Source organism: Physeter macrocephalus, chromosome 7, assembly GCF_002837175.3.
Source record: "Physeter macrocephalus isolate SW-GA chromosome 7, ASM283717v5, whole genome shotgun sequence".
Classification (NCBI taxonomy): Eukaryota; Metazoa; Chordata; class Mammalia; order Artiodactyla; family Physeteridae; genus Physeter; species Physeter macrocephalus.
The window spans coordinates 112,810,394-112,837,203 of record NC_041220.1 but is presented as its reverse complement, the minus strand read 5'-3'; the positions used below and the strand labels follow the sequence as shown (position 1 = coordinate 112,837,203).

Below are 26,810 nucleotides of genomic sequence, written 5' to 3'. Positions count from 1 at the left end.
TTTTTGTTTGTTTGTTTGTTTTTTTATACTGCAGGTTCTTATTAGTCATCAGTTTTATACACATCAGTGTATACATGTCAATCCCAATCGCCCAATTCAGCACACCACCATCCCCACCCCACCGCAGTTTTCCCCGCCTTGGTGTCCATATGTCTGTTCTCTACATCTGTGTCTCATCTTCTGCCCTGCAAACCGGCTCATCGGTACCATTTTTCTAGGTTCCACATACATGCGTTAATATATGATATTTGTTTTTCTCTTTCTGACTTACTTCACTCTGTATGACAGTCTCTGGATCCATCCACGTCTCAACAAATGATTCAATTTCGTGCCTTTTTATGGCTGAGTAATATTCCATTGTATATATATACCACAAATTCTTTATCCATTCATCTGTCGATGGACATTTAGGTTGTTTCCATGTCTTGGCTATTGCAGATAGTGGTGCTGTGAACATTGGGCTGCATATATCTTTTTGAATTATAGTTTTGTCTGGGTGTATGCCCAGGAGTGGGACTGCTGGATCATACGGCAACTCTATTTTTAGTTTTTGGAGGAACCTCTATACTGTTTTCTGTAGTGGTTGCACCAGTTTACATTCCCACCAACAGCATAAGAGGGTTCCTTTTCCTCCACACCCTCTCCAGCGTTTATTGCTTGTAGACTTTTTAATAAAGGGCATTCCAACTGGTGTGAGATGGTACCTCATTGTAGTTTTGATTTGTATTTTTCTAATAATTAGTGATGATGAACATCTTTTCATGTGTTTGTTGGGCATAGAGTTCTGGGTTGACAGGTGTTTTTCTTTTAGTACTTTAAAGATGTTGTTCCATGGTCTTCTTGTTTGCATTGTTTCTGATGAAAGTCTGATGTGATTCTTTTCCTTTTTCCCCTCTCTTTATAATGTTTCTTTTTTTTTCTGCCTAAATTCAACATTTGCTCTTAATCTTTTTGGTTTTCAGCAGTTTTAGTTTGAAGTTTATAGGTCTTTCAGTATATTTAGGTCGATTTCTTTCAGTTTAGAGTTCTTTTACTTTCTTGGGTTGGTAGTTTATTCTTTTATTGGTTTTTGAAAACTCTTGACCATTATGTCCTCAAATATTTCTTTTGTCCTATTCTCTCTCCTCCTTCTGGGATGCCAGTTACACATATGTTAGACAATATAATATTTTCCCGCAGCCTAAAGTTGCTCTGTTCTTTCACCCTTTTTTGTCTTAACTTTTCAGCTTTATTAATTTCTATTCACTTATTTTCAAGATTACTGATTCCTTAGCTGTATCCAATATATTGATTTGCCCATAGGAAGAATTTTTAAACTCTGATAATTAAAAAATTCTATCATCATTTGGCTATCTTTTTTGTTTTTAGTATAGTATACACCTCTCTGTTGAAATCCTTTATCTTTTTAGGCATGCTGTCCGCTTTTGCACTAGATCTTTAACATAGTAATTTTAATTATTTTAAAGTCCTGCCTGATGGTTCTAACCTCTGGGTCATTTCTGGATCTTGCTGTATGTCTTAACAGTGGGTGTTTTATCTTGCTCGTTTTCTTTTTTTTTTTTTTTTTTTTTTTTCCACGGTACATGGGCCTCTCACTGTTGTGGCCTCTCCCGTTGTGGAGCACAGGCTCCGGACGTGCAGGCTCAGCGGCCATGGCTCACGGGCCTAGCCACTCCGTGGCATGTGGGGTCTTCCTGGACCGCAGCGCGAACCCGTATCCCCTGCATCGGCAGGCGGACTCTCAACCACTGCGCCACCAGGGAAGCCCTCTTGCTCTTTTTGATGTGTCCTAATTTTTTATTGAATGCTGGGTGTTGTGTCTGGAAGAAGAGTAGACATTGAGGTAAGTGGTATTTATGCTTTGGGCATTTATGCTTCTTCTGTCACACTGTTAATTTAGTGAGTTGAGTTAGTTTAATAAGTAGTTCAGCTGGGTTAGGGTTTCCTTATTCTATAGTTATTCTTAATGCACCACCCGTTTCACATTTCTCCAGTGGTGAGCTGTTTTCCTTGTGCTTAGTGTGGGATCTGGCCTGCTGGAGGGTTTTCCCCAGTGTTTCTACTCCGTCTTCAGCTTTTAGCATTCCCTATATGCCTGTACCACAGAAGTGGTCCCCTTCCAGGCTCTTGCCTCTCTCTCACAGCAGTAAACTACTGTTGCTTATTACTTAGTACCAAGCTCATGATGGGAGAGCAGTGGTGGTTTTCAGTTCTGCTGGTCCAGCTTCAGTCTTAAGCAGAACCTATGCCTCTGGATCTTGGAGTGGATCTTTCTCAGTGTTGCTTCCCCTCCCTGCATGGTAGCCAGGCTCTCTTTGAACCTGGGAGGGCTTGGAGGGTGAGTTTTCTGCTCCTCACGTGCAGATCCCTAGTTTGTATTGGTTCAGGATCCTGGGCCAAGAGAGTTTCTTCCACCTCCTTTTGGCAGACCATACTTGCTTCTACCCCTCCCCGCAAACAGCAGACCCTGGGAGGCTAGGGGTCGGGTGGGGAGCGGTTTCATGCCCTCCCCCATCAGCCTAAGGCTTTTGTTTTGGATGAGACAGTGTTGCAGGGAGTGGGCAGAGCTTTGTGCTTGTGCACCACCGAGGGAGCTCTCTCTCTGGTCTCCAGACCTGCTCTTCATGTTCCTTCTGCATACCTCTTGTAGGCCTGCTTGTGAGTGAGCGCAGAACTCCTCACATCTGGGTTCCCAGGGATACTAACCTGTCACACTAGTCCGCACTCAGCCTTGAAGAATTTTCAAAACTTTAAAGCTGTTTTCTTCTTCCTGCTTTTCTTGCAGCCATCTCTTCCTCCCAGGCTTTACTAAAGGGAGATAATTCATGTGTCTTGACTTTTCTTGGTGGGACTTGTCACTCTTTGGAAGCAGCTCATGTTACTGCTTTAGGACCTCAGCTCTGTGATGGGCTCAAGAAAGTTTGATTTTATAGATTAGCTGGCCTTTCTGCTTGTTAGGTGGTGGTCTATTGTGTAATCTCTGTTTTATTTTCAGTGAATTGTCTATCCTTACTCTACTTTTACTCTGTTGGGGTTGTTTATAGTTTTCTTATAAATTTGTATGAAATCAATAAATATTAATTCTATGCCATTTTCATTGAAACTATGTTTTCAGTATTTTTCCTTTATATTTAGATTGTAGTTTTGTTTGCATTTTTTATATGTTGAACCTTTTTTTTTAACTTGAGATTTGTCATATCAATGTTAGAAAGTTATACTTAGTTCTGTTTTCTTTTTTCTTTTTCTATTTTTGGCCACGCCATGCGGCTTGCAGGATCTTAGTTCCCTGACCAGGGATCGAACCCTGGCCCATGGCAGTGAAAGTGCGGAGTCCCAACCACCGGACCGCCAGGGAATTCCCGATAGTTCTATTTTCTGTTAGTTTGGATTGTCTGTTTTTTATATCTAATTACTGATTCTTAAGTGTTTTACAAAACTTCAGAAAAATACACATAGATATTCTCATAAAATTTTAGGGGGCTCATGAATCTCAGAAGCCATGTTATGGGCTATAGATAATTCCAGATAGTTCAGACACTTAAGGGATTATTAAACTTAGATTGTGATGGCTACCCTCCTTCCCTTCTTTTCTTTCCTTCAATTCCTAAACACTTCTTTGGGGCCCTACTCAGAGTTGCGTCCTTTGAGTTTGACACTTTTACCTACATAGAGGCTTTTTTCTTTCTTTCTTTCTTTCTTTCTTTTTTTTTTTGTAGTGGAAAGTGATTTGTTGTTTTTCAAGAAATATTTATCTTGAGAAAATTTGGCAATTCTTCTGTAAATCTAAAAATATTACAGAGCGTTCTTGTATATCCTTTGCCCAGCTTCCTCTTAGCTTAATAACTTACGTGATCATAGACCATTTCTCAAAACTGAGAAATTAAGCTTGGTACTTTATACTAAAGCACAAACTTACTTGGATTTCACAAGCTTTTCCACTATTATCCTTTCCTATTCTTGGATTCAATCCAAGATCCCTCACTGTATTTAGACTTAAATTATTTTTAACTGTGATTCTGTAAAATGAAAATGCAGGCTCATGTGGTGTCTGTTATGCACAGAACTTTGCCTTTTTTTCCCCCTGTAACGGTGAAAAATTGAGTGTTGACTGCCACTGTACAATTGGTCACCCCACCTCCAGTCCTGTCTGCCTTTTATTCCATTTTATATTGTTATCAGAATCATCTTTCTAAAGTGTAGTCTAATCCTTTCCATTTTTTACTCTAAAATATATATTGATTTTTTTTCCCATTGTTTATAGAATTAAGGTAATTTGTGTTCAAGCTTCTCCATAGTTTGGTTCCAAGCTGCTTTTTTTTTTTTTTTGCGGTATGCGGGCCTTTGGGAAGCACAGGCTCTGGATGCGCAGGCTCAGCGGTCATGGCTCACGGGACCGGCTGCTCCGCGGCATGTGGGATCTTCCCAGACTGGGGCACGAACCCGCGTCCCCGGCATCGGCGGGCGGGCGCTCAACCACTGCGCCACCAGGGAAGCCCCCAAGCTGCTTTTTTAAAAATTATTGTCCTTATGCATTTTACCACACTGTTTACTTTTTTTCTTTTTTTGATGCCATTGCTTGCCTTGGTCTCTGTGGCCTTAATGCCTTGCTCCCAATTTGTTTGTTCCTAATTAATGATTATACCTATTATTCTTCCTTTTATACAGATATTAGTCTATATTATTATTGCTAGACAATCTGATAATTGGACAGTTTCATTCAAGGTTTTGAAAAAGAGCACGAACCCGCGTCCCCTGCATCGGCAGGCGGACTCTCAACCACTGCGCCACCAGGGAAGCCCCCAAGCTGCTTTTTTAAAAATTATTGTCCTTATGCATTTTACCACACTGTTTACTTTTTTTCTTTTTTTGATGCCATTGCTTGCCTTGGTCTCTGTGGCCTTAATGCCTTGCTCCCAATTTGTTTGTTCCTAATTAATGATTATACCTATTATTCTTCCTTTTATACAGATATTAGTCTATATTATTATTGCTAGACAATCTGATAATTGGACAGTTTCATTCAAGGTTTTGAAAAAGAGGGATAGATAAACTAACATCTAGTGAATACATATTGTAAGGGACATGTATTTGGGGCTTTGTGTCTTTTAAAATATTTGCTTTGATTGTTAGAATCTCAGGGGAAGTAGTCTTTTGTCCTACTTTAGCTTCTAACCACCTCTCACTTGAATTACTGTGGTGGTTTCCTACTTGGTCTTTGCACTGAGTACTTTGTGTATGTTGTCTAATTTTATTCACAGAGTAAACCTGTGAAGTATTTCAGAGATATTAACTCACTTGTTCATGAACTTATTGGACTCCATACTTAGGATTCCAGGTACATGAATTCCTAGAATTCATTTTCATATGCCTCTGGCTTTTACTTTCAAGAGTGTTCTTGGGCTTCCCTGGTGGCGCAGTGATTGAGAATCCGCCTGCCGATGCAGGGGACACGGGTTCGTGCCCCAGTCCGGGAAGATCCCATATGCCGCGGAGCGGCTGGGCCCGTGAGCCATGGCCACTGAGGCTGCGCGTCCGGAGCCTGCTCTCTACAACAGGAGAGGCCACAGCAGTGAGAGGCCCTTGTACCGCCAAAAAAAAAAAAAAAAAAAAAAAAGAGTGTTCTTATTACAACTCAAGTACAATATAATTAAATTTACGGCCAGAAAGCTATTCTGGTTATATTAGTTTAAGACAGGGAAATTTTCTTTTGAAAACTACTCATTTTTATTCTAAAGCTGGGTGGTGACAAAAGAATAAATGTAAATGCCTCCTTAATGTAATTGCTTTTTTGGGAACCACCCTCTTTTGGGGAAAAGATTTCAGTTATATGCTTTCCTAAGTAAATGACTTCACTTCCCATTGAAAGTATGTATTTCTGTTTGTACTGGTTGATCCTGTGAGTTAATTTAACACATACCTGGTGCCATACATGCTAGGCACTGTTGTAAACCACTGTGCATGTGGCAGTGAATTAGACAGTACAGATTCCTGCCTCATGGACCTTAATTTTTGGTCCTTACTACCATTGTTTATAAACTAGAATGACTATATAAATTCTGTTTTTTCTTTTATAACATGATATAGAATTTAAAAGTACAATTGAAGGAAGAAATATGTACACATACACAACTACTTCTGTTCTGGTGTTTATTCTCCTTTGATTTTCTCACAAAGTTGAATCTCAGATGAACATTAGGATACATGGGGAAACCAGTGCATACCTGATGTTCGGCTCAGAGTTTATGGTTAGTTGGTGATACGAGTTTCTTTGCCTGCTGCACCCTTATCGCAAGGTGACTTAGTGTAATATGCTTTTCCTAACAAGTTCCTTCTCCCTGGTGGTCCAGGGTTAGCCAGTGCAATTCAACTTCATTGTCATCACAAAGACATTTAAAAAAAATATTTTATTTATTTATTTGTTTATTTATTTTGGTTGTGCCGGGTCTTAGTTGTGGCAGGCAGGCTCCTTTAGTTGGGGCTCATAGGCTCCTTAGTTGTGGCATGCGAACTCTTGGTTGTGGCATGCATGGGGCATCTAGTTCCCTGAGCAGGGATCGAACCCGGGCCCCCTGCATTGGGAGCTTGGAGTCCTAACCACTGCACCACCAGGGAAGTTCCACAAAGATATTTGTTAGGTTTTCCAAGGGTGGGTTATGTGAGCTCACATGGTAGAGCTAATATCACAAATACAGATTGCGGGTGGAGGGGATGAAGATGTCGAGTGCAATGGTGTTTTCAGGGAATAGTAACCAAATCTCCATAGCTTTCTAGTGTGTGCTTTGAGTGGGGATGTGAAGATTAGGGGTTCTGCATTGACTAGCATTATGTCTAAGAATATAATTGTGAGTGCTGGCAGGGAATGGCACAGGTAGAGATGGAAGAGCAGAACTCTTAGCATGTGCAGAGCCTTTGGTAGTCCCTTCAGTAGCATTATTGCATTTAATTTTTGTTAAAACTCTGAGAAGTAGTTATAATTTTCCTCATTTTACTGATGAGGAAACAGATTCAGGGAGGTGAAGTTGTTTGTCCCAGGATAGTTCAGGTGTTTGACAAGTGCTGCCTCCTCTGGTGATAAGTGGAATTTCTTCTGTGTGATGCTCCGTATTACTTTGGAGATACTCTTCTGAAATGAATTCTACCAGGTATTGTTTCTTTAACATTCTTTACTGTCGACAAAAAATTAATCCATCTAAGAAAGAAATGGAAAACTTTATTCGAGTCAAATAGAGGATTTTAACCCAGGAACAGGCCCTCAGCAAGCTCTGAGGACTGTTCTGCCCTTAAAGGTCAAAGCACAGTTATATAGGTTTTTGAGACAGAGGGCTGTACATTAAATGACGTAGATAGTTTGCACAATCCAGATCTGTGAGTACAAAGTGGGGGTCATTGTAGCCCCTTGCAAGATCATGAAGGAATGTTATCTTTTTTTTTTTTTTTTTTTTTTGCTGTACGCGGGCCTCTCACTGCTGTGGCCTCTCCCGTTGCGGAGCACAGGCTCCGGATGTGCAGGCTCAGCGGCCATGGCGCACGGGCCTAGCCACTCCGTGGCATGTGGGATCTTCCCGGACCGGGACACGAACCTGTGTCCCCTGCATCGGCAGGCAGACTCTCAACCACTGCGCCACCAGGGAAACGCTGTTATCTTTTTTTAAAAAATTAATTATTTAATATATTTATTTTTGGCTGCGTTGGGTCTTTGTTGCTGCGCGTGGGCTTTCTCTAGTTGTGGCGAGCGGGGGCTACTCTTCGCTGTGATGCACAGGCTTCTCATTGCGGTGGCTTCTCTTGTTGCGCAGCACAGGCTATAGGCGCACGGGCTTCAGTAGTTGTGGCTCGTGGACTCTAGAGCGCAGGTTCAGTAGTTGTGGCACACGGGCTTAGTCGCTCCGTGGCATGTGGGATCTTCCCAGACCAGGGCTTGAACCAGTGTCCCCTGCATTGGCAGGCGGATTCTTAACCATTGCGCCAACTAGGGAAGTCCCCAAGAAGGAATGTTATCTTTTAAGGAGTTTTGTTGGTGCTATGAGAACATTTCCTCTTTATGATTGAACATGAATTTCTGCCAGTGGGGAAGGTTAGGCCAATGCATAATGCAGATACACAATGCACAGTAGAGGGGAGAGAGGTCAAAGGGCAGTGAAAAATTTTCATGTTTAAATTTTCCTTGATTTGCCTTAGAATATGAAATTTTATCATTATTAAGATATGGAATTGATTTTCACTGTCCAAGAAAAAATACTTTTAGTGTGGTCTACAGTGGGTATTTTAGGATGATGGGTATTTTGGTTCTGTCATCTCTGGATTGTCTTATTTCTCTTTTGATCTGGCTTATGTAATATAATTGGTATAGGCAGTGTGGTCATTTAAATAAATAATTTCTCAGTATTTTGTCGGAGCATCTTTATTTTCTCAGTATGCTTCAGTTGGCACATTTTTATCCAAGAAGATAGAAGACACTGGAAAATACTGAAGGTTTTTTATTTAAGTTTTTTCCTAACCCTTGAATGGTCACTAGATGGCCTGCTGGTATTGCATTTTAACTTGGCGGGTTATGACATAAAGAAGTAGGCTTCTTGCTGATGGTTTTAATCTAAAGTGATATTTTAAATACTGTTTTTAAATCTACTAGGAACTCTAGATTTAGTAGTGCTATAAATTATTCAAAGGTTTGTCTTCTTATGAAATGGTGGTTTAGTGCTCTAAATGGGTTTTATACTGCATGTAAAACCAGATTTTGCAGCAGCTCAGTTTTAAAGTGATGCCGGTATGTCATTGATGTTCATGCTTTGGATGCATGTAGCTTAGATAATAGAAATTTAATAGTTTCATAAAAATATGATTGAGCTCTAGTGTTCAAATCTGTTGAGATTTGGCTCAAGAAAAAGTTCAGAAAATACTTAAAGGAAAAATTTACAATGTGAAGTCACTGTGTTTATTAACTCATTCACAGTTTAGGAAGATTAAAAAGAGAAGGCAAGAACTACTATTTTTAGGTAGTGAATGAGTTGTTTGTTCTGCCGGCCAGTTTCCAGGAAAAAAAACAAACAATTTTCTCTTTGAACAAAGATATGGATACAACATATGTTAGGTCTTAGATTGTATTTAGTCAGTCAAGCAAAAAAAAAAAAAAAAAAAAGAAAAAAAAAGTTTTGAGTATCCATGTTACATTTTGAAATTAAATTTTAAAATCTTTCTAGACCTACCTCATTAATGGTAGCCTGTAAATTGTTTACTGACCCCCTACTCAGGAGAACTCCTAGGAGCACCCCTGTTTCCTCTCTATCCTTAAATACTTAAAACTGGAAGTAAGGGGTTAGGTACATGAACACTTGTTCATGACCTGGCTTGTGATCTGTTTTTGTTTTTGTTTTTTTGTGGTATGCGGGCCTCCCTCTGCTGCGGCCTCTCCCGTTGCGGAGCACAGGCTCCGGACGCGCAGGCTCAGAAGCCGTGGCTCACGGGCCCAGCCGCTCCGCGGCATGTGGGATCCTCCCAGACCGGGGCGCGAACCCGGTTCCCCTGCATCGGCAGGCGGACGCGCAACTACTGCGCCACCAGGGAAGCCCTGTTTTTGTTTTAAAGGAAATTTCCTGAAATAAAGCGTTTTATTTGTACAGGTTTCAGAAGAACACATTATTTTCTAACAGCTGACTGTGTCTCTGGGGATCCGAATGAATCCCAACTAAAATGGGTAGCTCATGTGGCAGGGACTTCATGTTCTGTTGTCCAGATCTCTTGTCTCACTTTGAGGTAATTTTGACTCTTTTAGATGTTCAGTAGTGGTTTTGGAAACGAAAAATATTTGTCAGTAGAATGTGCTAGGAACTGGCTGTGTCTGCATTTTAAAAACTTTTTGTCTTCTTGATAGTTCTTTTCTCTCTACATGTCCAATCCACAGAGAACTCGCTTCCTCTGAGTATGTGTTCCATGTTCCTGTTGGCTCCTGCTATGTTTGTGTGAATTCCAAAAGCGCTCACTTTATGTACCCTTTTAGAAGAGAAAAACAGTAGCAACCTCTTGAACCTTTATTTTGCCATTGGCTAGATATCAGAAGAATTTTATATCTAAGTTGTGAGGTTAAAATTCAGTTTAAAATAATTGCAGGGTGTGACTTTTGAAAAGGGAAGAATTTTGTGACATGCCTGTAATGAAAACAATTTTATACTTAAATAATTTTTTTTTTTTTTTTGTGGTGTGCGGGCCTCCCTCTGTTGCGGCCTCTCTTTTAATTATAAATATTAAACTGTAAGATTTGATGTAATTTAAAATTATTTTCTCAAACGTCTTCCCTCCTTTTTGAAAAGAAAGTGATTTTGGGGAATTCCCTGGCGGTCCAGTTGTTTGGACTCCACACTTCCACTGCAGGGGCACGGGTTTGAACCCTGGTTGGGGAACAAAGATCCTGCAAGCCATGTGGCATGGCCAATAAAAATTAAAAAAAAAAAAAAAGTGATTATAGCCTCTATGTTCATGCATACAAAGCAGCACATTACTAACAATGCATTCATCCTAAAGCTATGGCATTATTAGTGTACAGAACATTAAAAAAATAATTTGGTTGGATTTATAATATAGGTACCACTCTTTCATGATCAAACTAGTTCTCTTGGATTTGCTCACAAACTGTTTGTACATTTGTTTTTTAACTTAGGGTGTGGTTGGAAGGAAATAGACACGATGTATAGAAACATTTGTTGGTTCTCAGTTCTTTCTGTGAACGGAGTCTCTTCAGAGGGAGCAGATTCACATACCTGAGTGTACACACCAGTGTCCTGGCGTTCTACAGAAGGGGGGATTCCAGGGTGGAGGCAAGGCGGACACACACCCAGCCTTGTGCTGGGAGCATTACAGTGGGCAGTGTGCACTGCTGCTATTCATTAGTATTTGTGAGCTGACTCTAATGATGATGGCTTAGGAAACCAGCTAAAAATGCCCTGTTGCGTGCAAAAAAAGTGATTATAGCCTCTATGTTCATGCATACAAAGCAGCACATTACTAACAATGCATTCATCCTAAAGCTATGGCATTATTAGTGTACAGAACATTAAAAAAATAATTTGGTTGGATTTATAATATAGGTACCACTCTTTCATGATCAAACTAGTTCTCTTGGATTTGCTCACAAACTGTTTGTACATTTGTTTTTTAACTTAGGGTGTGGTTGGAAGGAAATAGACACGATGTATAGAAACATTTGTTGGTTCTCAGTTCTTTCTGTGAACGGAGTCTCTTCAGAGGGAGCAGATTCACATACCTGAGTGTACACACCAGTGTCCTGGCGTTCTACAGAAGGGGGGATTCCAGGGTGGAGGCAAGGCGGACACACACCCAGCCTTGTGCTGGGAGCATTACAGTGGGCAGTGTGCACTGCTGCTATTCATTAGTATTTGTGAGCTGACTCTAATGATGATGGCTTAGGAAACCAGCTAAAAATGCCCTGTTGCGTGCAACAGAGATCAAAAGGTTTAGTCTGTAGTCTGACCCTCCAAGATTGTTGACAGCTATTAGTGGTAAATGGGGGGGTGGGGGAGAGCAGTCAACACCCATCACAAAAAAGGCATCTCATCCTTACAAAATAATATAGGCTTCAGAGTTGGCAAAGAAAGCTTTATGTAGAGTTGTTTGTATCAGTGAAATTCTTCTCTTCCCTGGAGCTCCTGTGTCATTTATTCCCAGACTGTGATTCTAGTTTTCAAAGTTCTAAGGGGTCTCAAGTGGTGGAAGTGGAGGTTTTCAGTTTATTCACAGTGATGGAGTTTGAGAAAGGTGGTTAAAAATCGTTCACTTGTTATTAATAGAAATGTTTAGATGTAACTGAAATGTTGAATATCTTTACTTTTTGTCTAGGACTTTATTAACACAGAAAGATCACACGCTGACCAGAAACCCTTGGAATTGTAAATGTTTAATAAAATCATGAAAGTAAACTAAGAACAATTTATGTGGCAAAATGTTTCATAACTTAGTTTTATGAGAAAAACAGTAAAGGTTTTTCTTTTAATTTTTATTTTTAAAAATTTGGTTTTTATTTGGAGAATAGTGTTGGGACCTGAGTTGGAATCCCAGTTTCAACACTTATCAATTAACTGTATGACCTTGGAAAAAAATAACCTTTCTCCGGCTTCAATTCTCTCATCTGTGAAATGGGAAATAAAAATAGTACCTGTCTCAGAATTGTACTGAGGATTCTATTAATAAATGTAGAGTGCTTAGAACAGTTCCTGGCATGTAGCAAGCACACTATAACTATTATTTATTGAGTATTTATTTATGTGGTAAGCATGTTGGAACACAGTACAGCAGGGATTTGGGGCAAGTTATTAACCTCTCCTGAGCCTTAATTTCCTCATCTGTAAAAGGAGGACAGCAGTAGTTTCTTCTACTTTCATAGGTAGGATTGCATGAAAATTAAATGAATTTATTCACGTGAAGCCCTTAGAACATTGCTGGTATCATCCAGTAAATGTGAGCCCCGCAGTTTACATACTTTAAGTCATTTGTCACAGCAGCCCTGTAACTGTACACACACACGTACACACACACACACACACACTTTTTGGTGGCAGTGTTGTTAAATAGCTGAGACGGAGACAAGGTGAGAAATGTTAGATAACCTGCTCAAGGTTGCACTGTTAGAACGTGAACTCAGGTCTTAAGTACAAAAATCAGAAATAACTGACCTATAGACCTGTGTTGCTTTCTTGTAGCTCTTTTTGGTTTTGAAAATGTTGTGTCTCTAATGTTTTGTGATTAATGCAGATATTTAATTTCAAGTGTGTTTTGTGAAACTTTCCATACTCTTTTCTCACAAAAGCCCTAATGAATGCCTGACTTTTTGTGTAATTTAATTTAGCATTTGTTCCTAGTATGGAGGACTTAAATTCTTTATTTTACAAAAATGTGTGTTCCTCAAGGTACCTTCCAGAGCTTTACATGTCCAAGAAGCTAATTGAACATATAGGGAGTGTGTGCAGTTCACTTAATGCACATCCTACTGTTCTGGGAAAAGTTGATTCTGAATTTTTGTTTTCTGGTTGATGGAGTAATAGCCTTTGTAAAAAATGCTGAAACTACCAGTTGCCCTGTAATGCCCATGGGTGAAAAACGCTTGGTGGGGAATATACAGAAATGACAATAATAGCCATATATAGGGTGATGGGTTTTTCTCCTTTCCACATTCTCTTTATTGCTGTTTTCTAATTTAAAATAAATGTATTAAAATTCCTGGAGTTAGAAGGTACAGAATGGACTACCTTAAGCTATTTCTCTTGCTAGATTTAAAAAAGAGTCTTTACAAGGTTGTACAGTATTTACATCTACAAAGAGAAAATTGAGGCAGCCGGTGGAAGCTGTCTCTCTTCCTTCATCATTATCCTTTGCTGCCCTCATGTAGTGTTTACCGTTAGTAAATACAATAAATAGCCTTCTGCTGTAGGTACCTACTGCAGGCTTAATTGCAGAAGGAGGTCTGGAAGGTTTATGAAGTGCCCTGTGCTGTGCAGAGTTTGTGCTTAACACATACTTTCTACTTTCCCGTGAGTAGTGGGATGCTCAAAGGACAAAGGGCCTCCAGAGAGCTAGCTGAACGTGGTATGGTAGGAAGCAGCGCTTCTTTTTTTTTTTTTTTTTTTTTTTTTTTTGCGGTACGCGGGCCTCTCACTGTTGTGGCCTCTCCCGTTGCGGAGCACAGGCTCCGGACGCGCAGGCTCAGCGGCCATGGCTCACGGGCCCAGCCGCTCGGCGGCATGTGGGATCCTCCCGGACCGGGGCACGAACCCGCGTCCCCTGCATCGGCAGGCGGACTCTCAACCACTGCGCTACCAGGAAAGCCCAGCGCTTCTTTATTTATGTCTTTTAATTTTATTATTTCTTCCTTTTTTCCTTCATGTTTACTCTTCTTATTCGTTCTTGGGTTTTTCATGAGAAAGATCAGAGGCCTTGAATTTACTGGTAGGAGGAGCTTGATTTTGGTACATGATTTAGCCAGTGCTGTTCCATCTTTGAGGGAACAGAGTATCAGAAAAATGTAGTAGAATAATTCTTTCTAGATTCTCAGAACCCATACGGACTGCGTGAGTGGTAGCACTCAGGCTTTCATGAGATCGTCTAGCTTTGAGACACATATCTGACTCTGCTTTTTTCCACTACTGAAGATATTAATGAAAGTCCAAATGTAAGTTGAAGTTTCTTCCCAGACTTTTTCCTCGGTAAAAGTAGTAGGTATTGTCCTTAATAAACACCTGGTTCTTCCATTAATATTCATTTTGAATTACTTTTTCTGTTGTTATGCATTTTTTAAAATGGGTTTTATTTTATTTTTTATTATTATTTTTTTTTGTGGTATGTGGGCCTCCCTCTGTTGTGGCCTCTCCCGTTGCGGGGCACAGGCTCTGGACGCGCAGGCTCAGCGGCCATGGCTCTCGGGCCCAGCCGCTCCGCGGCACGTGGGATCCTCCCAGACCGGGGCGCGAACTCGGTTCCCCTGCATCGGCAGGCGGACGCGCAACCACTGCGCCACCAGGGAAGCCCCAAAATGGGTTTTATTTTTTAGAGCAGTTTCAGGTTCACAGCAAAACTTGAGTGGAAAGTATAGAGAATGAACTCCCATGGCTCCCCCCTCTGCCACACACAGCTTATCCTGCTACCAGTATCCCTCACCAGAGTGGTACCTTTGTTATAATTGATGAACCTACATTGACACATTGTTATCATCCATAGTTCATAGTTTACATTAGCGTTGAACCTTCTGTGGGTTTTGACAGATGTGTAATGACATTTATACACCATTGTAGTATCATAGAGAATAGTTGCACTGCCCTAGAAAATCCCCTGTGTTCTTCCTATTCATCCTTTCTCCCCTCCCCTGTAACCCTGGGCAACCACTGATGTTTTTACTGTCTCCATAGTTTTGCCTTTTCAGAATGTCACATAGTTGAAATCGTACAATATATAGCCTTTTCAAATGGGCTTCTTTTACTTAGTAGTCTGCATTTACGTTTTCTCCATGTCTTTTCATGGCTTGATAGCTCATTTCTTCTTAGTGCTGAATAATTAATATTCCATTGTCTGGATGTACCATAGTTTATCCATTCATCTACTAAAGGACTTCTTGGTTGTTTTCAAGTTTTAGCAATTATGAGTAAGGCTGCTATAAACATCTGTGTGCAGGTGGATGTAAGTTTTCACCTCATTTGGGTAAATACCAAGGAGCATGATGGCTGGATTATTTGGTGAGAGTATGTTTAGCTTTGTAAGAAATCACCAGATTGTCTTCTAAAGCAGCTGTACCATTTTGCATTCACACCACCAGTGAATGAGCGTTCCTGTTGCTCCGCATCCTTGTCAGCATTCGATGTGGTCGGTGTTTTGGATTTTGGTCATTCTAATAAGTATATTCTAATAGTGGCATCTCATTGTTGTTTTAAATTGCATTTCCTTGATGATATATGATGTAGAGTATCATTTCATATACTTATTTGTCATCTGTATATCTTTTTTGTGAGTTGTCTGTTCAGGTCTCTGGCCCATTTTCTAATAGGCTTCTTTTCATACTGTTGAGTTTTAAGAGTTCTTTGTATATTTTGGGTAACAGTCCTTTTTTCAGATATGCCTTTTCCAGATATTTTGTCTCAGTCTGTGGCTTGTCTTCTCATTCTCTTGAGAATTAATTTATTTTGCATAAGAAATTATTGCTTGGATACATATGGAAAACCCTTAATCAGTGCCAGTTTTGTATGCTTATAGAGATTACTTGATTGATTTGACTGGAAAATTTTAAAGTAATTAAACACAGTAGGATTTCCCTGGTGGTCCAGTGGTTAAGACTCTGCACTTCATATGTATAGCTGATTCACTTTGTTATAAAGCAGAAACTAACACACCATTGTAAAGCAATTATACTCCAATAAAGATGTTAAAAAAAAAGAAAGACTCTTCCACTGCAGGGGGCGCCAGTTTGATTCCTGGTCAGGGAACTAAGATCCTGCTTTCTGTGCAGTGCGGCCAAAAAAGAAAAAAGAAAAAAAAGGAAAACCCCGCAAAACACATTTACTAATTATTCCTGGGTGTATGACAAGTGTGAATAGGCCTTGTAAAGATCACTGGATGAGCAGTGTATAAGAGCAGTATGTAAGTTTGTGGTAATTACAAACAGATACTTGTGGGACAAATGAGAAAAAGCACTGTCCCAATGTGATATAAATGAATACTAGGAGTTTGGTTAAAATTTCCAGACTACATTTCGTAAGACATCAGAGAGTGCTGTTTCTCAAACTGTGGTGGTGGGAGTAGAGCTGACGTGCTCTGGAATACTGTGTTACATGACTAAGAAGGTGGCTTTAGTGACAATGGTAACAAAGATGCATGTGGAAGCTGGAATGAAATGGTTTTATAATATGTTACAGAAAATAATGATTATGTTTAGAGTGCTTTTTTTGTTTATTTCCAAATTATTTTTATCATTATCCCTTACTTGAGGTCACCTCTTCTTTGCAGTTGCGTGATCTTGACTTATATGGCACATTCCAGGAATTTCTGTCTCACTAGATAGTGAGAGATTATGATTAATGAAGTCTTGCATGCGGGATGTTACCTGCTTGCAAGTAGACCAGCTATCACTACGAAAATTGATTGGGAGGTACAGCATTAAATCCCTCTCTTACACTTCGTTTTTTAAGTCTCATTTTGAAATGTTAATTTTCTCTATTAAGATACCCTTTGGAGAAAGCTAAATTGTTGAATCAAACATTTAACTGTACTTTTGTGGATGTATAGGATATTGTACCTGTGGATGCCTCTTATGAAGTGAAAGAACTGTATGTGCCAGAAAATAAACTTCATTTGGCAAAAACAGATGCAGAAACATTACCAGCGTTGAAAATTAATAAAGTGAGTGCTTTGTTCCTTTTCCTACTGAGTGATTTAACCTTATGTATAGTTGTTAGTCTATAGAATTTGTGATTTTATTTTTGTGTTTGAGGGTGTGGCTGATAGTGGTAGTTGTGTATATCACAATTCCCAGAGATGGGAAATATGTTTAATTTGTAAAACCATATTTCTAAATTACCATGGCTTTGATTTCATTTTAGTCGTAATATTTATTTATTATGAAATATCAAAGAACAAAGATTATGTAAGATTTTTAGGCTTATCAGAAGGAATGGGTTCTAAAAGGTTAAAAACCTTTAATAATTAAATAATTAAAATGAACATTTTTTTCCTTTAAACATGTTTCCTAATCCCTTGTCAAAACCCTGACTTTCCCTTTCTTACATTGTGAAGAATAATTCTGTTGTGTATCTTAGCTCTAGTAATAGCATTAGGTGTTTTTCCCAATAAAAAACTGCTTAGTTAAACTAGATATGACAGTGGCGACTATAATTTATCACTTTCAAATCTTAGAGAATTTTAAATTGTGTCATTCAGATATACTTTAAAAATGAAGAGATTTAGGAATAAGAACGTGGACCAGGACTAGAATTTCCCAGCCTTTCTTTTAATATAGTAAAAATCCCGGATACCCAGGGAGGTGCCAAATGTGCAAGTAAGGAGAAAGAAAAATAAACGCCCAACCCTTCTGAGGTCGGAGGAAGACTCTTCAAAGACTTACTCATATTCCTGATAAGAGTACATTATCTAGGTGATTTGTGTGATTGAGTTTCTGACCAGAAGCTAAGACATGCTGCAGGGGAGCAGAGAGAGGGAGAGTTGGAGAGCAGAGCCACTCAAAGCTGACTTTGCAAAGGAACAACAGATTTTGTCACTGGCAGACTGTGCATCAAATGAACGAACACACACACACGCGCGCGCGCACACGCGCACACAGGGCAGGGACAAGGGAAGGGGAGAGAGAGAGAGAGAGAGAACGAAACTGAGAATGAATGCATATGAATCCAGGTCAGTTGGACTCTATAACCCAGAAAAAACAGCTGCTTTTTCTAAATGTGATCTTTTTTTCAATATGGTGGTTTGTTCTTTGCACAGCAGTATGCAAAGTAATTAATTAAAAAAATTAGGTTACATCATATAATGTATGCTAGGCTGCCATAACAAATACCATACCCTGGATGGCTTAAACAACAGAAATTTATTTTCCCATAGTTCAGTAAGTTAGAAAGTCCAAGATCCAGGTGCTGTCTGATTTGGTTCCTGGCGAGGCTCCCTTGCTGACTTGCTGTCAGACGCCTTCTCACCTTATCCTCACAGGGTGTCTGTGGGAGCTCTGGTGTCTCTTTCTCTTATGAGGGCACCATACCTATTGGGTTGGGACCCACCCTTATGACCTCATTTATTCTTTATCACCTCTTCAGGGCCCTATCTTCAAGTACATTCACATTGGGGGTTAGGGCTTCAACATATTTTCAGGGGGACATAAACATTCAGTCCATAATAGATACCATCTAGAATTAGATTCCAATAGAGAAGAATAGTGGCCACTGTCAAAGATTTAGGAAAAATTAGTAAGAGGAGAACTTGAAAGTGCAACAATTTGGTGCACGAATATAATTTGTTCCTGTGAATTGAAGGAGGGCAATGCTTTACCATTATTTGATTTTTCAGTGGAACATGCCAACCTAATACTTTGGGAATACATGATAAGTCACATCATAATGCACACCTCTTGGCCAGGTGCTTTATCTTTTCTCATATGAGAATCACTGCTCCATATATATACATATATATATACACACACACACACACACACACACACACACACACACACACACACACACACACAGAGTTAAAAAATGAGCATATCCAGCTTGCGTTAATTCATCAATTCTTTAATATTCTGATGGGATCTACTAGAAATCTTAAAGTTCAAGAAATAATGTAGTGTTTGTAAAATGAAGGGTACTCTGTCATTGGTGAGGGATTTTTTTTGGTGAATATTTTTATCTAAAGTTTGTTTTAGTTCAGGACAGTGGTTGTCAGCGTGTAGTTTCCAGACCATCCTTGTTAGCATTTTCTGGGCACCTGTTAAAAATACAAATCCTTGTGCCACAGCAAACCAGTGAAATCAGAAACTGGGGGTGGAGCAGTCTTCATTTAACAAGCCTTCCAGAGGTTTCTTAATACATATTAAAGTTTGAGGACCCCTGGTTTAGGAGATGCTATTCTTACTAGAAATGTTGGGAAGCCTAATGTTACTCAGATTCATTAAGAAAAATACATACTTTCCTAGTGCCCTTATTGTTTATTAGATTTGTAAAATCTATAAACATTCTTGAGAAGTTCGTTTCCATTGCTTTCAAAATTAAACTCCAAAACGTCATTAATACTTTTGTTCGTAAGTACATGAAATAGAGCATTTTTCTTTACTGTCTCATTTACTAGGTGGATATGCAGTGGGTGCAGGTTTTGGCAGAAGGCTGGGCAACCCCGCTGAATGGCTTTATGAGAGAGAGGGAGTACTTACAGTGTCTTCATTTCGATTGTCTTCTGGATGGTAAGACATTTTAAAATATTCAAGTACATTGAGTATGGAAAAGGAAGCACACAGTTGCAGGGATTCGTCACTATTTCTAGAGAGTACTGGTAACACCTTAATGGAGATAGCACTTAAAGACTAAATTATATCAGTACTGAATATTTTAAATGTATCATGAGATCTTTCCAGTTTTAGTTTTCTTGATTGTGACTTATTGCAGGGGGAGAAGGACAACCTGGGGATTAGGGCTGAAAATGGATTTAAAAAACAAATACAGTTTCCCCCATATCCACCTGATCACGGTAAAAAGCCTCTCCCCAGGAAGTGTACATACTTACTAATTGTGCTGTGCTGAAGCCCATGCTTGCTTAAGCCAGGTGTTCTAACAAGGAATCAGGGAGTCCCAAGTTAAGGAGTCCTGAAATAGGTGGTTAAAAGGATGGTTCTTCCTACTCTTTTAAACCACGAAAAAAAAAAATTGCCAAAGAAATTGATATTTAGGGTATCGTAATTACATTCCAGCTACCTTAAACTTTGTATACTGTTGGTAAGATTAATTTACTACAATAAAGAAAATATTGCTAAATGTTAAAGAACTATGCCGTTATGATCCAGCAATTCCACTTCTGGGTATTTATGTGAAGAAGACGAAAACACTAACTAGAAAAGATATATGTTCCCATATGTTCATTGCAGCATTATTTACAACTGCCAAGATACGGAAGCAACCTAAGTGCCCATCAATAGGTGAATGGATAAAGAAGATGTGGTGTATATATATGTATATATATATATATATATACACACATACATACACACTGTGGAATACTATGCAGCCATAAAAAGCAATGAACTTTTGCCATTTGCTGCAACATGGATGGACCTGAAGGGTAGTATGCTAAGTGAAATAAGTCAAACAGAGAAAGACAGATACCATATGATTTGACTTATATGCGGGATTTAAAAAACAAAACAGAAGAACAAACAAAACAAAAACAGACTTGTAGATACAGTGAACAAACTGGTGGTTGCCAGAAGGGGGTGGGGGTAGGCTAAATAGATGAAGGGAATTAAGAGGTGTATAAACTTCCAGTTATAAAATAAATAAGTCACAGGTATATAGTATACAGCATAAGGAATAATATGGTAATAATTTTGTATGGTGACAGATGGTTACTAGACTTATCATGGTGATCATTTCTTAATATGTTTAAATGTTGAATCAGTATGCTGTACGTCTGAAACGAACATAATATTGTACGTCAACTATAATACTTCAATTTTTAAAAAAAGTCATAGGACCCTGCAAAGTTGCGACCACGTTCTTCTGTGTTAATAACTTCTTTTGACTGGGGAGTAAAATAGATACTAGAAAATGTAATTCCTACTCATTGTTCTGAAGAACCTTTAACATAAGAATTAAATTTTACTTCTTGATTTTCTTCCTTGGAAATAATGGTAAAGTCTTTGTGGACTGCCTCCTTAGTAATGACTCAGTCTTGGGTGTGGTGTAAATCTACCTATTAATTTTCTATTTTGAACTCCACCTTACGGTGGTAATTTTAAAACAGCCAAACTGTTATCATTGATTTTGTTGACGTCTTTTGCCCAAAGAAGGCATGCCGTGATTTCCCAAAAAGTGTGGTTTCTCTTTGATACGTAAATAATATCCACATATGAATTTGAGAGTGTATTTTATTTTTCTAACTTGCACATGACGAATAGGAAAGAAAGAAACACTTTCAGAGCTTGAAAGGTTGGGAACTGAGAATGTGCCTTTGGTCTCACTGGAAACATACTTTGGTTTAAATGGAGCCACTGATTATTTACTACCTTTGTTTCTTGACCAGTGATAGCTGGCATCAGTTCCATTCTGATTAAAAAACAAAAAAACAAAAAACTTTTTGAGTGTTTTCCTCTTCCTCTCTCAAGGATATCCAGCTATACCAGGTATACTCAGGTTACTTAACCAACTTGCCACTCAAAATGTGGTTGTCAGCAGTATCAGTTATAGTATTTTTCCTGTAAAGGCCCTGAAGCATAATTCTTTGTCTTACTCATATATTTTTGGTGATGTTAGGCTTAACCAGCTGATTCTTCCTTATTCAACAGTTTCTTAAACTTCTGTGGTTCTTCCCCCTAAAGGCAGTTTCATGAGTGGTTGTGAGGAGTATTGCTGCACACAGTGTGGATGTCCTTCATTTTTGCTGTTTTGTTTTGTTTTCAACTCTGGGTTTGTTGCTTGTTCTCTCCCTGCTTTTCTGTGCCAGGTGCCAGTGGAACACTCACTGTCACTGGAGCAATAAATCTTTTATTATTTGAAGAGTGTCTACTAAAGTGTGAAAGGTGGATGTGCGGCCCGCCGAGTAATGCAAGCCGTGTGCTTTATGTTCTTTTGTGCCCTGCAGGGGGTGTCATTAACTTGTCAGTACCGATAGTTCTGACAGCTACTCAGGAAGATAAGGAGAGGCTGGACGGCTGCACGGCTTTTGCTCTGATGTACGAGGGCCGCCGCGTGGCTATTCTTCGCAATCCGGAGTTTTTTGAGCACAGGAAGGAGGAGCGCTGTGCCAGGCAGTGGGGAACAACATGCAAGAACCACCCCTACATCAAGGTCCTGAGTAAACCTGGCCGCATTTTATCTTGATTTGCCAATAATGTTTGTGCTGAAATGTGAGGCATGACCTGTATATCAACTATGCCACTGGAACTGTTAATATGTTGCAGAATCAAGGCTGGAGCTTAGTGTGATGAGCACATGGTCTTGTTGTTTGGTCCACATAAATTTTCAGCAAATATGTTTTAAACATCTACTGTATACCAGGCACTGAGCTAGGTGCTAGTGCTGGGTACTTAGGGCTGATGTGCACGGCAGGGGCAGTCTTTATATGCTTGGAGCATGCTGTCCGGTGGTGGGCACAGACATTGATCTTGTACTTACAGGTAGGATGTGATGGCGGGGTGCTATGGGAGCCCATGCTGGGTGATTTTATCCAGTGTGGGCTTTTAATTGAACATTGTGTTTCTGGTATGAAAGCAGTGAAATTTTTAATTAGTCTCCCCAAAGGGCCTCATGTATTTTATGTATTGTATGTGAAATGTTATCACTGAAGTCACATTTCTGTCATTTGTTTTAAAGTAGACTTTGAACTTTAAAAGAAACTTAAGCGAAGGAGTTCCCTGGCAGTCCAGTAGTTAGACTCAGCGCTTTCACTGCCAGGGCCCTGATTGGACCCCTGGTCGGAGAACTAAGATCCTGCAAGCTGCATAGTGCAGCCAAAAAAAAAAAAAAGGCAAGAAACTAAGAAATTTTAGTAGCTTTACCTAGAAACTTTATATAGCATCTGTTTAGATCATGGAAGTGTGTTAAATTTCATTTCATTGTCTTATGTAGGACAAAAAAGTGATAAACTTAAAAAACAGGCAAATATATTGTTTTATAAAATAAGAAGGTTGAACTAATGGTATCAGACATTCCTTCAGCATTAAAATTCTACAGTTATTAATAACAAATAACGTAGTTAACAAACCATACTTATGTAAATTTTTTGAACCACATAGCGAACCTATAGGATGGGTGGCATTTCCATCTTACACATGGAGAAATTGAGACTTTATGGGGGATGTATGTTCTTGGCCACAGTTATGCGGCTTATGGTTGGGATGAGGGTCTGATGTGAATCCAAGACCTTGGGCTTTAAAGCCATCTTCCATAATCCTTAGCAGAAAGTCATTATTGGTTTATGTAGAGCTTCATGTACTATGTAATCCCTACCACTAGAGAGTACTTTTTATATGAATTCATTCATTGGAGGAGACATTTTTAAATCACTGAACATATGTGAATGCTGTTTATACTGGGTGCCACTTTTTTTTTTTTTTTTTTTTTGCGGTACGCGGGCCTCTCACTGTTGTGGCCTCTCCCGTTGCGGAGCACAGGCTCCGGACGCGCAGGCTCAGCGGCCACGGCTCACGGGCCCAGCCGCTCCGCGGCACGTGGGATCCTCCCGGACCGGGGCACGAACCCGTGTCCCCTGCATCGGCAGGCGGACTCTCAACCACTGCGCCACCAGGGAAGCCCTGTGTGCCACTTTTATTTAGAGCGGTCTGTAAGACTTCTTGGGTTAGTTAGTACTCGGTGTGCAGCCTTGAGGAACCAGTAGGATTTGGATAGGAGGGAACTGTAAGAAACAGCTTCCCAGGTTTCTGGAGCAGGAGGAGCACAGACTCGGTGCGTTTGGCAGAGTTGCTGGTTGAGTGGGAGAGAGGACCTTGGGCTTCAGTTCCTACTCCAAGGTGTTAAAATTTTGTTCAGTCATAATAACAATTTACCTGTCTTTATGCTTTTCAACCGCGTTTCTGCTTTTCAGTCCTTACAGTGACCCTTAGAAGTAGACGAGGTTATTTTCTTTATTCTGAGGAGTCTTAGAGTGGGTTCAACTTGCCCAGAGCTGCAGAGGTACCTGTGAGGTGTCAGGATTAGAGTCTGTCTTAGGTCTTCTGTGCTCTTTCCCGTGTGCTGCTCTGCCTTCCTAGGAACAGAGAGGTGGCAGGCAGATTTGACAGGGTCCCAGATGACGTGGTGATTTAAGAAGCCAGCCGGGCGGTCTAGAACAGGGTGTCCCTCTTGCAGCCCCATGCCCGCCGGTACCGGCCATGCCCTCCCGGTCTCCTGGCTGGGGTCCGGCTTCCCGTCATACCCATTGGAATCCATTCTCCTAGGGCAGCCGGAGTGAGTCTTTTAAAAATAGAGATCTGAACATATCACTGCCCCCTTTAAAACTCTCCAGTGGCTGCTCATTGTAATCAGAATAAAACCTGTGAGGCCCTGTGGGATCCGGCCCTGGCCTTCTTCCACGATCTCTTCCACTACCGCTGCCCCTCTCCTTGCTTTGGCCTTTCTGACCTTCTAGCCACATTAGCTTTCTTTCTGTTCCTCAAAGACAGAAACGAGTTTCTGCGCCAGGACTTTGCACCTGGTGCCCCTCTGCGTGAACTACTTTACCTCCGTGACGAGTTCCTTTTCATCATCTCAGGTTAAATGTCACCTTCCTCAGAGAGGCACTTACAAACTCCTTTCTCTTAAATGCCACTCACTCTACTCCCTGGATGCTGTGTTCCAGTGCCCTGTTTGTTTTCTCTGCAACATTTATCACTAGCTGGTATTTCTCTGGTTTCTCCTCTGTCTCGCCCGCTAAAATATAAGCTCCATTGGAGTAAGATCTTTCTCTCTCATTTTCTGCTGTGTTTCCCAGTGCCTAGCGCCGCAGACCCTGACACATTCCAGTCCTCAGTGAATATTTGTTGAATGAGTGGTTTGGTGGATGGGTAGAGACCTACTGGTGAGGGAGACCAGGCAGGAAGTGACTAAGCAGTTGAGGTGCATTGTTAGCAGGTAAGTTGAAGCCTCGGGGGGAAGAGCTTGAGCTGCATTGCAAAAATGGATGCGTCCTAGAGGGTATATCTTCTCCTCTCAGATGCAGAGAAAGGACAGGAGCGAAGCCGAAAGAAATTGGATTGGAGGTGGTGTGGAGATCGGAAGGCATGAATTTGTGTTCGGCTCCATCATCATTGCTTTAATTGCTCAAAAGTTTAGGATTGGAGAACACAAGCGGGCAGGGTGACCCAGGCTTACACACTTTTCTGTTAATCAACATACAACAGCAATGAAAAGAATGTTTTGTGTACTTAAAAAAGTATTCATTTTGATTTTGTGTGCGTTTCGTATGCAAATATAATAGCTGCATCACAAATCCTTTGCAAAATTATAAAATATATTCTAATTCTACAGCACCTCTAATGCCAGTTCAGTTGATAAACCAAACAGATTTACCATTGACCTTAAGATGAGAGTAGTTTATAGGTATATTTAGCTGGTATGAGAGAAATGTTCTTACTTATTTTGATATTGGTTCCTGTTAAAAAAAATTTATTTTCTTTATTTTCATTTATTTTATTTATTTTCTTTCTTTATTTTCTTCTTTTATTTTCTTTCTCTTGCCATTAGATGGTTATGGAACAAGGAGATTGGCTGATTGGAGGAGATCTTCAAGTCTTGGACCGAATTTATTGGAATGATGGTCTTGATCAGTATCGTTTTACTCCTTCTGAGCTAAAGCAGAAGTTTAAAGATATGAACGCAGGTAAGACATGGACCTAATTATCTAACACGGGACTACTTGGAGTTTCTCCTTGATGGGGAGGTTCTTGAAGATTTTTTCCAATGCTTGCTAAAATGTAAGACAGATGAAGAGTAAAGATAAATTTAGTTAGCAATGGAATATGTAAGGAAAGGTAGTCAATCTGAATCAACCTGTGTAGTTCACTCATATCAATGTGCTTTATATCCCAGAATGTCTTATTGGAGTGGAATGTACCACTGCAGAAAATAATAGAACAACAATATCACATTTGCTCTTCATTCAGCAGGTGTTTGTTTGTTTTGCATCTTTATATGCCAGAGTACCAAGTGCTGAGGATTCATAAATAAATAAGACAGGAGTTTATGGCGTAGAAGAGTGAGACAGTCAACAAATAACAGAAAAAGTTGTTGAAGAGTAGGTTAATAATGATTTCAGATTTCTGGATTAGGATGAAATGGAGCAGTAAATATAGGGAGTTTGTAGAAACTGTTCTGTATAATACTGTCTTAGAAAGTGCCCCAGGACAGGGATTTTTATATTAGACATCTGTGATTAGCAGATCTTTTACACAGAAGTAGGTAAATGATGTGTTTACACTGGTGCACCCACACTTGCAAATTCCGGGTGCCTGCCACAGCATTTGCTGTAGATTTTAGGAGGCTGTTTTTTGAGGTGTGAAGAATTTGAAGCCTCCTACAATCATGCTGCTAGTGAATTCTCACCCACTACAGAAATGGTTAAACACTAAGCATTGGTGCTGCTTTTTAAAATATCTTCTGTGCACAAATTGAGGAGATATGGCTGAGAAAAGTCAGGTGGATATGGATGCCTTTTAAGGAACTACTTGGCCACCCATCCGTATTTATTAACCAGAAGCCCGCCTTCCCAAGTGACTCCAGAATCTGGGCAAGAGCTCCCATTTCATCAGTTGTGTTTAGGTTCTGTGACCGCTCAGATCCTTGGTAGTCATTAGAGTCCTGTGTGCACACTGCCCCCTACTTTACCACTTAGAAGTTATGTGGTTGTGGGGAAAGGGGTTTCCTCTCTGAGGCTCAGTTCCCTAGTTGTACAGATGAGGACAGTGATGGTACCTGACACATAGGATTTTATTTTTAAAAGGTGAAATGAGCTAAGATGGTTAGGCACCGTAACAGTACCTGGCACACGGTAAGAGGTTAAGGTGTCATTATTTCTGTTATGTGAGTTGGAAGCTAGTTTTACCAGTAAGTCAAGGGTAT

At 40.0% G+C, this 26,810-nt stretch overlaps 1 protein-coding gene across 6 annotated transcripts in view; it reads left to right on the top strand.

The window, feature by feature from the left end:
• Positions 1 to 26,810, top strand: part of PAPSS1 (3'-phosphoadenosine 5'-phosphosulfate synthase 1) — a 105,826-nt gene that overhangs the window by 33,728 nt on the left and 45,288 nt on the right. For all 6 annotated transcript variants that reach the window (XM_024119350.3, XM_024119348.3, XM_007100581.4 and 3 more), the window contains 4 exons: positions 16,774 to 16,887; positions 19,336 to 19,447; positions 21,838 to 22,043; positions 25,437 to 25,572. In XM_024119350.3, coding sequence (XP_023975118.1) covers positions 16,774 to 16,887; positions 19,336 to 19,447; positions 21,838 to 22,043; positions 25,437 to 25,572 — 568 coding nt within the window. The remainder of the gene's footprint in view (positions 1 to 16,773; positions 16,888 to 19,335; positions 19,448 to 21,837; positions 22,044 to 25,436; positions 25,573 to 26,810) is intronic.